This window comes from Myotis daubentonii, chromosome 10 (genome assembly GCF_963259705.1).
Source record: "Myotis daubentonii chromosome 10, mMyoDau2.1, whole genome shotgun sequence".
NCBI classification, from domain to species: domain Eukaryota; kingdom Metazoa; phylum Chordata; class Mammalia; order Chiroptera; family Vespertilionidae; genus Myotis; species Myotis daubentonii.
This window is the reverse complement of record NC_081849.1, coordinates 43,744,206-43,757,843: the sequence shown is the minus strand read 5'-3', so window position 1 is coordinate 43,757,843 and position 13,638 is coordinate 43,744,206. Positions and strand designations below refer to the sequence as shown.

The 13,638-nt window shown below is 37.7% G+C and overlaps 2 protein-coding genes across 8 annotated transcripts in view; one reads left to right on the top strand and one right to left on the bottom strand.

Moving 5' to 3' along the window:
* The window catches only part of TMEM243 (transmembrane protein 243), a 44,923-nt gene extending 32,296 nt beyond the window's left edge, over window positions 1-12,627 (top strand). The window contains exons 4-5 of one of the 2 annotated variants that reach the window (XM_059712187.1): window positions 12,002-12,153; window positions 12,282-12,627. In XM_059712187.1, the coding sequence (XP_059568170.1) occupies window positions 12,002-12,151 (150 nt within the window). In that variant the 3' untranslated portion in view covers window positions 12,152-12,153; window positions 12,282-12,627. Of the gene's footprint in view, window positions 1-12,001; window positions 12,167-12,281 lie in introns of those variants that run through there. The other variant, XM_059712188.1, reaches the window with a different exon arrangement.
* Window positions 1-13,638, bottom strand: part of DMTF1 (cyclin D binding myb like transcription factor 1) — a 46,079-nt gene that overhangs the window by 9,900 nt on the left and 22,541 nt on the right. For all 6 annotated transcript variants that reach the window (XM_059712180.1, XM_059712186.1, XM_059712183.1 and 3 more), the window contains 6 exons: window positions 12,656-12,732; window positions 6,401-6,558; window positions 4,873-4,905; window positions 3,861-3,970; window positions 1,342-1,570; window positions 16-167 (listed from right to left, as the gene is read on the bottom strand). In XM_059712180.1, the coding sequence (XP_059568163.1) occupies window positions 16-167; window positions 1,342-1,570; window positions 3,861-3,970; window positions 4,873-4,905; window positions 6,401-6,558; window positions 12,656-12,732 (759 nt within the window). The remainder of the gene's footprint in view (window positions 1-15; window positions 168-1,341; window positions 1,571-3,860; window positions 3,971-4,872; window positions 4,906-6,400; window positions 6,559-12,655; window positions 12,733-13,638) is intronic.

The window sequence follows — 13,638 nt, the reverse complement described above, 5'->3', positions numbered from 1 at the left end:
CAAGAAATACATTACCAGGGAATGAAACATCTTTATGGTTTGCAATTTGCCTTTTGATGGTCCACCATTTACTTCGAAGCCACTGTGGTGAACGAACACTGCTCCATCCCTCTGCTAACAGATCCCAGTTTATGTCATTTTCATCAGCTACATCAAGCTCTGCTATCCTATGGGTTACAAAATAAGCACCTGTTAGATGTTAGTTTATTTCTCCATAATATCCCTTCTCATGATGACACTGGTGATAACAGGAATGGCAGGTTATGTCATTGAGATGCTATTGTTAAGTTGCATGGGTTAGGTAGGATTCCAAGAGTGCAGAGCTGTTTCCAGAGCTAAGAGCTATGAAATATCACCAGCAACAGACTTTTGTTAATGGTACAACCAATGGGCAGAACTGTAAACGAACCAGATAAAGTGCTGTGAAGGAATGGGAGTAGCTAAAGGTCAGAATAGGGTAAGAACAGGTTTAGATGTATAGTGTTCTGCAATGTTTTATAGCATGTTATAGGAAATTATTTCCGGGATCTGAGCTTTCCCATTTGTAAAATTAAAAAGTATTTAGAAATGAGCTATTTATAAAGACTAATTAAAAAACAAACCACACTATTAAAAACAAGACCCAAAACAAAAATGACAAGATAAAAACAAAACTCCAGCAACAACCCAACCCTCCCTAAAAATAACTAAATTTGGGGTTTTGATCATTCGTTTTCTAGCTTTAACTCTCATGCTGATTTTGATTTTCAGTAGGGAACAGTCACAACAATAGCTTCTATTAATTACTTCAGTGTCTCAAATATCTTCTTGATGTTTTTTTTGCCCATTTGAGTCACTGACTCTTCATGGTTAAACCAACTAATTAAAAAAATAAACTTAGGATTATTACCTTAGTTATTTTTTGATATGTATGAAACGCAAGTGCCTGATCTGGTCCAGTTTGAAGGTGTGGGGTAACTGTAGACTGGGTCCCCTTCTTGGCATTCCTAGCACAGTAGCCAAAGATCGAGGGCATGGAGACTGAACAGCCCTCACCTGCAGCATGGCCACCTAGCCCAGGAATGAGGCACACTGGTGGGACAGCGGGAAAGCTGCACTGCCGCTGCCTGTGCCACACCTGTTCTGTGGATATAGAGAACTCAGTCTCCACGCCTTCAATCTGGTACTTTGCACAAGCACTAACATCACTAAAAAGGAACAAACAAAAAATAAAAAAGCTCAATATGGAATATGGGAAGGATGCTTTTCAGACATTAGGCATTTAGGGAAACCAAAAGAGGAAAATCAAGGCGCCGACAGCAATTAAGAAGCTTCTGTCATTAAAAGATTGAGGACACAAACCTGAGGATGAGATTGATTTCATCTTCCTTGGTCCACTCAGTACCTCCACTCTGCTTCCAGTTCAGGTAGTTGAGCCATTTAGAACGACACTGCTTTTCTGAGCGGGTACCCACTCGTTCTGCCACAGCTGCCCAAGACACACCCTGTGTGACGATGTCACCTGGCTCAGTGCTGGTCAATTCATGAACCACCTCTGCAAGTCTCTTTTCTTCTTCTTCGGTCCACTTCCCTGAAAAAGGAAATCATCCAGAATACTACTGCTACCTTCTCTCTTTCTCTCTCTTTTTTTTGCAGATCAGACTCAGCCCTGTATTTGTAAGGACTGATGGGAAATAGGCAGTAATACTAAAATTATTTCTGAATAACCCTCAGTTGTGAAACTGCATATAATACCTACTAAAACAGTTGCATTTTACTAACCCAGTCAGGTTCTTAGTACAAAATAAAATACTACAGAATACAAATACAAAGCACATAGTGACTATTTAAGAAAAACTACTCAAAGCATAACTAGAAAGAATTTTATGTACTTTCCAGTTGTACTTGATCATAAATGGGAGGAGCTTCACCAATGGCTTGAAGGGCACAGAAACTCATACCCTATCTTAGGCTCATCTAAGCTTCCCTGCTCTGCAGAAGTGGCGTAGGCTCAACAGGAATGAATGGTGAGGGCAAGTGAAATAACATATATGGCCACCCACCCATTTTAGTAAAAATAAAAATAGGTTTAGACTGTCTCCTTTCCCCACTATCCCCACTACTGTAAATACAAGTCTGAGACTGGCATTCACGCATATTTTTATTACAGGTTTTTCTGAACTCATAAACCCACTAATAACATGTAATGCTGCTCTTGGTCTTAAGGAGCTTAAGTAGAAAAACAGAAAAAGACTTGTTTCCATTTTGTTACTATTAGTAGGTAAAGACGTCTGGAAAAATGTAAAAAGGCTATGTGCTTGCTTCCAAAATTTGTTTAATCAACAATATTTATTGCCTATTATGTGTTAGGCACAGTCTGGATACCATGGATTCAAGACAATGTCCTGCTCTCCTATGGTATGAAAGGAAGGGAAAACCCAGACTGCTGTCTCATGGTGTGGCACAGCAGAGAGAACTCCTGATCAGAAACAATATGTAGCAACATGGAAAGATGATGTGCAGCTCAAACCCTCAGGCTGGCAATCCAGGAATGGCACGGTTTTTGTCTAAATCATGCTAACGAAGGGGGTTCTGTACTCACAACATCTTACATGAACCTCTGGGGTCCATCCTAAATCTAAATCTCCCATTCTTACTTCATTCATTAAGTTGTCATTCACTGGAGAATGAGTTGGTGGGATTTATGTCTTCATTGCCTTGCAGATAATAGTGCTGGTGGAGGGATTTAGCAGGAAACATTACTGATTTCACTTTAGCAGGGTAGGAGGGTGAAGAAAATATATATATATATACTGGAAGTTCAAGCTTAATTTGAGAACTATTTTTCTTACTAAAAGACTAATTAGCCCAGTAATACTTTCAACAATAAAGATTTAAAAAAAAAAAAAAAAAGACTAATTAGCCTGGCCAGAGTAGCTCAGGTGGTTGAACATTGTTCTGTGCACTGTAAGGTTGCTGGTTCAATCCCTGGTCCGGGCACATATGGAAGGCAACCAATCTGTTTCTTTCTCACACTGATGTCTGTCTCTCTCTCTCTAAGCATGTCCCAGATGAGGATTAAAAAAAAAACAAAAAACTGTTCAGAGACTAGGGATCCTTCAGAGAACACTAACGCTAAAAGGAAACTATAACACTGCCTCTTCTTCCCTTTAGAGAGGAAACTCTAAAGGAAACTCTAAAGGAGAGGAGGCTCAAATAGGTTAATGAGAGTTTAGTGACAGAGCCTAAATACTGTTACTGGGCACAAAATTTAGGTTTAACAATACCATCTGCACATGTGGATACAGTAAGAATGAAATAAGTATTTGTGATCTGGCCTAGGGACTGAAACACCAAGTTTTTTCTATGGAAAAATTTACTTTGAGTTTAAAACAAGCAAATACATACAAACTATTGGAACACAGCTTCTTCCTAAGGTGGGACCTGGTTAGAACTGAAGTTTTTCACAAACATATATTGATAAGCTGTTATTAACAAAGGTTCAACAGATGAGCTTAAATTAAAATTACTTCCTGTATATATGCCTTAAAAATCCCTGTAATTCTTAAAAATACTTTCCCAACTGCAGCAGTTTTGGGTTGCTACAAAATGGAAACATGCTTGACTTAAAACCTATGAAAACTGAAATGTTGTGTCTCTGTGAGCAAGGCCACTTTTACACAAAAGCACAACAATAAAGAACTAGTTGGCTCTATTCAGCCTGAAGAAAAAGGAAGACTAGAAAATAAAATTTGAACAAAAGTGAATGACAAATCTCTTTCCATAACAGACGGGAAAGTGGTATCTGAAAGGCCAGGAAGCTCAAATGTGACCAAAAAATAAAACAAAACCAAAAACCCCACCAGTAGTACTCACAGTACCTGTGTTGCAAGTATCCTTCATCAGTCGGCACCGATCTTTGACGGAAGATGCACTTCTTCCGAGCGCCGCCCCTATTGTTGCCCAGTCATTGCCATGCTTTATCCGGAGCCTAAAACAAGAGTCTGCCAATCAGCATTTGGTTCAACTGTTTTCTCCCTTTTAATTTCATCATTTATTCTTCATTCTTCTTCTTCCCATTTGACTGGTTTGGAAGTTGTGGGCAGCAATACTTTGAGAGCCAAAGTTTGAAAGTGTGGCCTTTTTTTGGGGTCCACAGTTGTCTGTGGGTGAAAAAAAAAACAGGCAGCAATTGCCTTTTTCCTGGGTCAGAGAAGAAATAAGTAACTTGGATACGTGTTCAAAAAAGACCAAATTTCCCCTCAGGTTATTGACACAATCTCCCAGGCAATCCCAAGATTTTTCCCTTTTGAATACTCCTAACAAGCTCTTCTCAGATATCTGAAAAAGTTTCATAAGTACTTATCATTATAAACAGGATCATCCTTCAATTTTTTTCATGATACAAATAATACATTAATTCATACTTTATGGTTCTAACTCAATGAAGCAAAATTATGTTTCCTGTGAAATAGCCCTTATAAGGTAGAGATTAAGTGAAATAGCCCAGAAATTAAGTGAAACACTGCCAAGTCATATTCTAAACTAAGCATGTAGCACAACCTTGGTTTTGATCCTGGTATATAAGTTCCCCAGATTTAGACTTCAGGTCACCAAGAATGGCCATCTGATCTCTTCTGTAACCCCTAATAGTGGTCTAAGGATGCATTTCATTTGTTAATCAACGACAGGAGGAGACTAAATTTATGGGCATGGCTACTCTGTGCAGGTATAGATCTGATAAGTTTTTATGGTCAATCATGCATAACAGCAGGATTAAATTAGACCAGTCTAGAAAAATCTCTTGGCATTTCAAAGTAAAACTTTTAAAACACAAGACAAAATAATAAAACCTAAATATCAGAATTAATGAATCAAAAATTTTAAACTTACTCCTTCAGCTTTTCAATTTCTTCAGGTGTATATCTGGAAATTTAAAGAAATTAAATAAAAAAGATGAATTAAAACAAAGAATGCTAAAAACCTTAATAAAAATCAGAATTTCACTTTAGTCCAATGTTAAAATTGATAATATTTTCAAGGTAACCAATTTCAAAGTATATTAATAAAAATTAATACTTCTACTTTCCTAAAAAAACAACAACATACTTTAGCTATAATAAAAGTGAGGATTTTACAATTTTCTCTAGAAAATGCAACATTTAAAATATATTTGCTCCTATGCTGCCTAACTCTTCCTTTAAAAATTTGGTTCATGCCTGGCTGGTGTTGCTCAGTGGTTGAGTGTCAGCCTATGTCAAGGCACATGCCCGGGCTGCGGGCTCAATCCCCAGTAGGGGACATACAGGAGACAGCCAATCAATGATTCTCACTATTGATGTTTCTATCTCTCTCCCTCTCCTTTCCTCTCTGAAATCAATAAAAATATGTTTTAAAAAAAATTCGGTTCAGGCACTCTAATATCATAGCTATTCTGAAATACTTGCTGATGACATTGTAAACCAGAGTTAGAAAGGAAATCTATGGTAAATTCTCACAAGGCACATAAAAGTTTAAAATTATCTTCATTTCCTCTACCCATGCATGTGCATTGACATACTCTAGCTCCAATAAAAAGCTCTTTTTTTTAAATTTTTTTTTAAAGTGGGCAAGTATACAATACAGTCAATGCAATGCACTTCTAAAAAACAGTATTCAGCCCTGGCCAGGTGGTTCAGTGGGTTGGAATACTGTCCCATACACAAAAAAGGTTGCAGGTTTGATTCCCTGCCAGGGCACACGCTTAGGTTGTGGTTTCGATCCTGGGTCAGGGAATATATATATGGTAGGCAATCGATGGTTGTTTCTCTCTCTCAAATCAATAAATGTATTCTCAGATGAGGATTAAAAAACAAACAAAAGAGTATCTGATAAGCCATACTATCACCACCTGAAATTCCCAAAGAGAAATAAAAAATATGTCAAAACACCATATAAATCATTGCACTGAAAATATGTCCTCCCATGTTACCTATAATAGAACCCATGCATAGTATCCAGAAATTTAGTTACTTAAAAAAAAGTCACTGAACTAGGAAATGCTATACTATAAAAATGAATAGGAAAAAATGTTACCAATGAATTTATAGAGTTCTCTTCATACTTCCTAAATCTTTAACCACTATTACAGTTTTTATGTTACTACAAAGCAGACTTTGAGGTAGTAAGTCAGCTAAGTTTTAAATCAAACTTATGTAAGGTAATATAGGTTCTAATTTCCAAAAGAGTCCTTAGTTATAATGAGGTTTCACCATATTCAGAACATGGACCTGGAGAAACATAACCCAAGAATAATTCATAGTATGGCTGCCTCCAATTAAGGCTATGATAATAATTCTTTTCTTTTTTTTTTTTTTAAAAGCAGTTCTTTAAATATTTCCCCTAATTACAAGAAATCATGCAACATTACAAGTTTTCATACTTTCCCACATGGTTTCTGTCATCATACATGCGAAGCACTCTTCTATAAACTGCAAACAAAGGCCGGTTCAGACCCCATGCTATAGTCCTGTAGAAATCTTTTCTTTCGTCTTTTGACATCTCAAAGATGATTTCTGTAGCATCTTTTATTCCACGTGCCTAAATGGGTTACATTTCTTTGATTTAGGGATTTCTGATAAAATGCATATCAATATACTATACTTTTAAACCATTTTTTAAAAGGTTATCAACAACATCTTGAAAAGTAATGTGTTGCTAATTCATTAATAAGTATAAATTTCAAAATGTTGCAAGATAATAGTGATACGTAAATGTTCCCCAAAATAAACTGTATAAACTTCAGAAAAGTCAAATTCTGCCAACTTATTTTAAAATTATAAAAAATTAAGATCTAAAGAAAGTAGAAGAAAATCGTAAGAACAAAATTAATAAAATAAAAAATAGAAAAGGAAAAGCAATGCTAAAAATTGGTTCTCTGAAAAGATCCATTGAGGCTAATAAAATACAAAATGATAAACTTCTGGCAAAAGTGGTAAAAAAGACAAAAACAACAATACTAAAAATGAAAAATGGGGCCTACAGAGATTAGACAATTGAACATTATGAAAATTTTATGGCACTACACTTAAAAACTTACATAAAATAAATTTCTAAAAATCTTACCAAAACTGACTCAGGAAGAGAAAAAATATCTAATAAGCCTGCACCGAGAAAGTTTAATCAGTTATCAATAATGCAAACCATAATGAAATAATGAAAATCCCAGGCCCACATGAGTTTATAGGTAAATACTATCAAGCAATAAAATAAAATAAACATAATTCTGAATTTTAAACTATTCCAGAGTAAATAAAAAAGGAGGGAACACTTCTCAGTTCATTCTATTAGGCTAGCATAGCCTTAATATAAAAAACAGACAAGGACGGTTTCAGAAATTAATTTTCAGGTCAAGCTCATCCATTAACACAGATCCCCCAAATCCTTAAAATAGTTTAGCATGCTCATAAAAAGGTTAATAATTAATGTAAAAAGTGAGCTCATTCCAGGAACACAAGTAATCACATGAGTAGATTTATGGAAAAAAATGTAAAATCTCAGTAAGTGTGGATAGAGCATACACAGAATGAAATATTCATATATGAAAACACTCCTAGCAAGTTAGAATTTGGTAATAGTCTGAAATTTGGTGATAAAATAAAAATACATAAAAAGTATGAAGCTTGGTAAAAAAATCATTTGCAGAATATATATAAATAAATATATATATATCCCAAAAATCTATGAAAAATTTTGATTTAAAAGAGTAAGAAGTTAGGAAGGCTAGTGGTTATAAAATCAATATAGTCATTTGCATTTCTATACAATGCTCATAAAAGTCTTTAAAAATTCTCATTTACAAAAGCATCAAATTAAAATTAGAACTATATCTTAGGCAAGTTATATAAGTCCTTTTTTTTTTTTTAAAATATATTTTATTGATTCTTTACAGAGAGGAAGGGAGAGAGATAGTTAGAAACATCGATGAGAGAGAAACATCGATCAGCCGCCTCCTGCACATCTCCTACTGGGGATGTGCCCGCAACCCAGGTACATGCCCTTGACCGGAATCGAACCTAGGACCTTTCAGTCCACAGGCCGACGCTCTATCCACTGAGCCAAACCGGTTTCGGCATATAAGTCCTTTATGAAGGAAAATATAAAAGTATTGAAAGATTAAAGAGGAACTAAAATGGAGACCTATACAATGTTCTTCAATAGGAAGATGGAGTAATGTAAAGATGTTAATTCCCCTGAAATTGATGCACAAATTCAATTCAGTCTCAATAAAAATTCCGAAAACTTTCCATTCTCTGCAAGTTGATTCTAAATTTATAATGGAAGAGCAAAGGGCCAAGAACACTCATGAAGAGACCTGACCCATCAGATATTGGGACTTTTGAAGACAATGCTGTATTGGTGCAGGTATCAATAAACAGAACCTGGGAACAATTAGAAAACAAATCTATAGAAGCTTGATCTAGGACAGAATGGACACTGGGAAAAAACTAACATTCCATAATGATGTTGGGACAACTGTCATTCATAACATAACATAACATAATAACAACAACACTGAAAACCTATCTCACCAATGGGGGTAAAAATTACAGTGAAAGGCAAAACTCTAAAATTTATATAAAATAATATGTGAGATATCTTCATGCCCTTAAGGGAGGATTTCTTAAACAGCATGCAAAATATGAAAGTAAAAAGATGATTGATTTTGATATTGAAATGACACCTAAAGAAAAGACAGGCCACTAAATTGTACAAAATCATCTGTAACACAACCAAAAAATCATTAGGATCTGGCATACATTAAGTACATCTAGAAAAAGAAAAACCCCACAGAAAAATTGCTGAAAGACAAACAGGAATTTCAAAGAGGAACCACAAATATACAAATAAGCATATGAAAACATATAATTAGAAAAACACAAATTAAATCATAATAAAATACCAGATGTATACAAATTAATAGCAAAAAGAACCTGTTATGGGACTGGATAAAAAAGATGAAGGGATTTGCCCTGGCTGGTGTAGTTCAGTCGTTAGAGTATCGGCCCACACACCAAAGGGTCTTGGGTTTGGTTCCTAGTCAAGGGCACATACCTGAGTTGCAGGTTTGATCCCTGGCCCCAGTTGGGGCACATGTGGGTGACAACCAACTGATGTTTCTCTCTCCTCCCCGCTCCCTCCTCCCTCCTACTCTCTAAAGATTTGTGAAAAAATATCCTTGGGTGAGGATTAACAACAACAACAAAAAAACAAAACCAAAACAGAACAAAACAAAAAAAGATAAAGGGATTAGTAGTACAAATTTGGTACTTACAAAATAGTCACAGGAGTGTGAAATACAGCATCCTATCTAATAAAGAGGGAATATGCTAATTGACCCTTACACTGTCTCAAAGATGGTGACACCCACAGCCAATAAGGAGGGAATATGCTAATTGACTGCCCTGCCCTCAAATATGGTGGCCCCCACAGCCATTAAGGAGGGAATATGCTAATTGACTGCCCCGCCCTCAAAGATAGTGGTGCCCACAGCCACAAGATAGTGTCACTCAGTCCCCTCAGCCCCGCTGGGGCAGCAGGCACTTGGCAAGGCTGGGCCCGCCTCCTGAGTCCCCCAGTCCCCTCAGCCCCCCAGCCGCTCAAGGTCGGCCGGAGGTGCAGGCAAGCCTCGGATGGCAGCTGCCCAGCCACCCAGGGCCGCCCGAGGCTCAAGTAACAAGGCCTGGCCTAGGCTTGAACTGCCGGCAGTGGCAGCAGCAGAGGTGTGATGGGGGCATCGCCTTCCCCTGATCGCCTCCTGCCCCTGAGGGCTACCAGACTGTGAGAGGGGGCAGGCCGGGCTGAGGGACGCCCCCCCTTCAGTGCATGAGTTTTCATGCACCGGGCCTCTAGTAAAGAATATAGTCAATAACATTACAATAACTATGCATGGTGTCAGGTGGGTACTGGAGGTATGGGAGGGTGGGGATGGGGAGCACTTTGTAAAGTGTATAACGACTATGCTGTACACCTGAAACTAATACAAAATAACACTGAATGTAAAAAAACAAAACAAAACAAAACAACTTTAAAAAGAACTCAAGCCCTGACCAGTTTGGCTCAGTGGAAGGGCGTCGGCCTGTGGACTGAAGGGTCCCAGGTTTGATTCCGGTCAAAAGCATGTACCTTGGTTGCGGGCACATTCCCAGTAGGAGGTGTGCAGGAGGCAGCTGATCGAGGTTTCTCTCTCATGGATGTTTCTAACTCTATCCCTCTCCCTTCCTCTCTGTAAAAAAATCAATAAAATATATATATTTTTTAAAAAGAACTCAAATGACCATTAACTATGAAATGGGTAACTTTATATATACATTTTGCACAATAAAATACAGCTAAAGAAACCAACAGGGCATTGATTTCAAATTCCTAACATCTAACAAAATAAGTTATATAATACCCAATTATGTAATACCCAAAGAATGAATGTACAGTAGGTCTTTGGGTTACATCAGAGATCTGGTCCTACGACACGACGATGCGATGTAACGTGATTTTCGCTGTAAGTCGGAACCCACCTATATAAGCACCTACGTCATTCACATGGAGCACAAATACAGCAGTAATGAAGTGAAACAGTAAAAAATTTTAAAAGATAACAATTCCTGACCTTTACTTGTAGTAATAATAAAAAACATAAAACACATATGTACATACGTCGAAATGACAGAATTTTTAAAATAAATACTGTAAATGGGAGATGGCGACATAACCACAAAACGACGTAACCCGAGGACTGCCTGTATTTATATAAATTTAAAAAACAGGTAGAATTACTTTTGAATGTATAAAATCTGTAACAACTTAATAGCAAAATGTTTCTAAATATTAGAATCTTCTCCTAAAATTATTCTGTTTATGCAGTTTCATCCACTACATTACCCTGTCTTCTGGCAGTAAAAGGCAGGGCACAAACAGCAGCATCAGCATATAATGAGCACCTCCTATATGCCAGTCTCTGCCATGAATTGTTCACTCATTTTCTTGACACATCTGAAGTTGGTATTATTGTATTCCCATTTCTCAGAAGAGGAAACCGAGGAAACCTATCCTATATAATAAAACCTTAATATGCAAACTGACTGTACAGCAGAACAAACAGGCAGGACTGGTTGCTATGACACACACTGCCCCCCTTTCCCCTGAGAGGGAGGTGACCAGCGGCCATGGCAGCAATTGGGGGGAGGGGAGGTGGCCATTGGGCAGTGCCAGGCCACCAGCCAAGGCGGGTGCCAGAAGGGGCCCCCATGATTGCCCTGCCTGCTGGTCACCCCACAGATGGTCCTGATCTCCAGCCAGGCCTAGGGACCCTACCCTAAATATTGAGAACTGTCTCTTAGATTTAAAAATTAAAACCTGGCAAGGCTACTCTAACACTGAAAAAGCAGGATGATGCAACGATGACATGCATGGACTCTGGCTTGCACATTTTGTGGTCAGCCCTCATTCTGATACTTATAACTGTGCGACAAAGCCAATTACTTAACTTCTCTCTGCTTCAGTTTTCCCACCCATAAGATGGGAAAAATGGTACTATTGCCTCAGAAGGATCGTGTTATGTACTACTTTTTATAATCAGGGCAAAAAAAATGTAGCTGCCCATACAACAGCAAGATGCCTTTCACCTGTATGAAAAGTATGGTCACTGGTGCCTGCAGTGTCCTGGATTGTGAGAGGGATGTCCGACTGCCGGTTTAGGCCTGACATCCCCCGAGGGGTCCTGGATTACAAGAGAACGCAGGCCAGGCTGAGGGACCCCCGGCTCCCCCCCCCCCCGCATGAATTTTGTGCACTGGGCCTCTAGTAGTTAATTTAAGGACCTGAGGTAGTGCTGGGGATGAAGCAACAGCTTCAGCTGGTACAAATAACCACCAGAGTGACTAAAAACACTAGCAGGATTTCCATAAAAGGTAACCTTGGGGTCTCACATAACTGGTTATGAATCTGCTCAGATCATGCAAAAATGTGTGGTTTCTTTCACTCATAGGTGCCACTCCGGGGCAGCACTGAGGTTGCTGATCTGCCTCCAATTTTAACTAAATCCCGCACCACGCCGGCCTCTCCCTGCCCTGAGCACCTCACTGCCCGAAGCCCTGTGGGGCTGTGGAGTGAAGCTTTTGGTGCTGCCTGTTGGTAAAGGTGGGTGGACAGACAGTGTCTTTGGTTGGTTGATTGTCGTAATCAATAAACAAGAAATAGAAGGAGAACTTGAAATTCTTCTACATCACTCAGTTCCTATTACCAAAATTGTTTTCCATCTTTTTCAGGCCAAGCAAAGAGGACCAGCAACTGGTGGAATGTAAAAGTCAATAAAAGTAGAGTTTCAAAATGACAAAGATGCTCACAACTGGACCCAGTTCAGGCTACTTTAAAAGACAAGGCTTTAAGATTCTGAGAGACTATTAAGATTTTTGTCTAAACTTCAGAGTGTTAACTAAAGCAAAAAAGCTATTTCAAACTGAGAATTCAAAATTGGTTTTAAAATATAGTAAAATCATACACCTTAGAATGAAGTTACATTAGCCAGTCATCCATTACACAAATTATTAAAAAGCTTCTAAGTACATATATTATGCTGCTTTGATATTTTTGCAATTGGCAGTAAATAAATTAGTGAAACAAAAAATATGCCAGAAGATACCTTCAGGTAGCGTTCAATATTATTCATCAAAATATCAATTTCTTCCTTGGACCACATCCCCTGCTTCCATTTATGTCCTTTAAAAGAAAACAAGTAATATTATAGAAAATGTTATTCCTTGAGAAGAGTACATTACTAAAGATTTGCTTTCTGATTAAATATATTATCTATGAAAATAAAATGTAGCTAATTTAATTTCTCATTCATCTGAAACTTGAAAGATCCCTAGGTAAAGTTGCTTTGGAAACCTCTGATTTTTAAGAAAGAATACATTCGACCCTACTAAATAAAGAGAATGGTAAATAAAAGATTTAAAAAATGTGGCTTCCACTCAGTAACTTCTCTTACCCTTTCAGTAGTCTAGATCAGCAGTCGCCAACTGGTGGTCCGAGGACCACTGGTGGTCTGTGAGGTCCGAAAGGTTGGCGACCGCTGGTCTAGAGCACCTAAAAAGACTTACAAGTATTAGAAAAGCCCAACTGTGCTAAAAATTTGCTGAAAAATTTCTCCAATGAAAAATAAACTTTATGGGCAAAATAACATATACAAAGATTCTAGGGCAAGGTAAACATAATACACTGGATACCTACCAAGTGAACAGTATATTCTAAATGTGTATTACAGTGGTTAAAAACAATTTACTTACTTTTGTTTCCTTTTCTTAGAGTGGCACATCCACAACCCCCATTCTCTTGCAGCAGCTTCCTAGCAATCCTTATGAGCATAGCCGCACTACAAACACCACGTGACAGTAAGCCTCTAAGCTACTTATCAGACCAAAGTAAGTAGATCTTTGAAAATGCTTGATTTCCTAGTCCCATAAGCAGTAACTGTACTGTATTGTTTTTTAAATGCCACCGCTATCCATTTGCTCAAAAATTAACAGGACAGTATCTACTACATTTCAGAAAAATGATCGATTATTGAAAAATGGTTTCATTAGCTCATTCAGTCATTTAGTGCCAAATTTAATTCAATGAGGA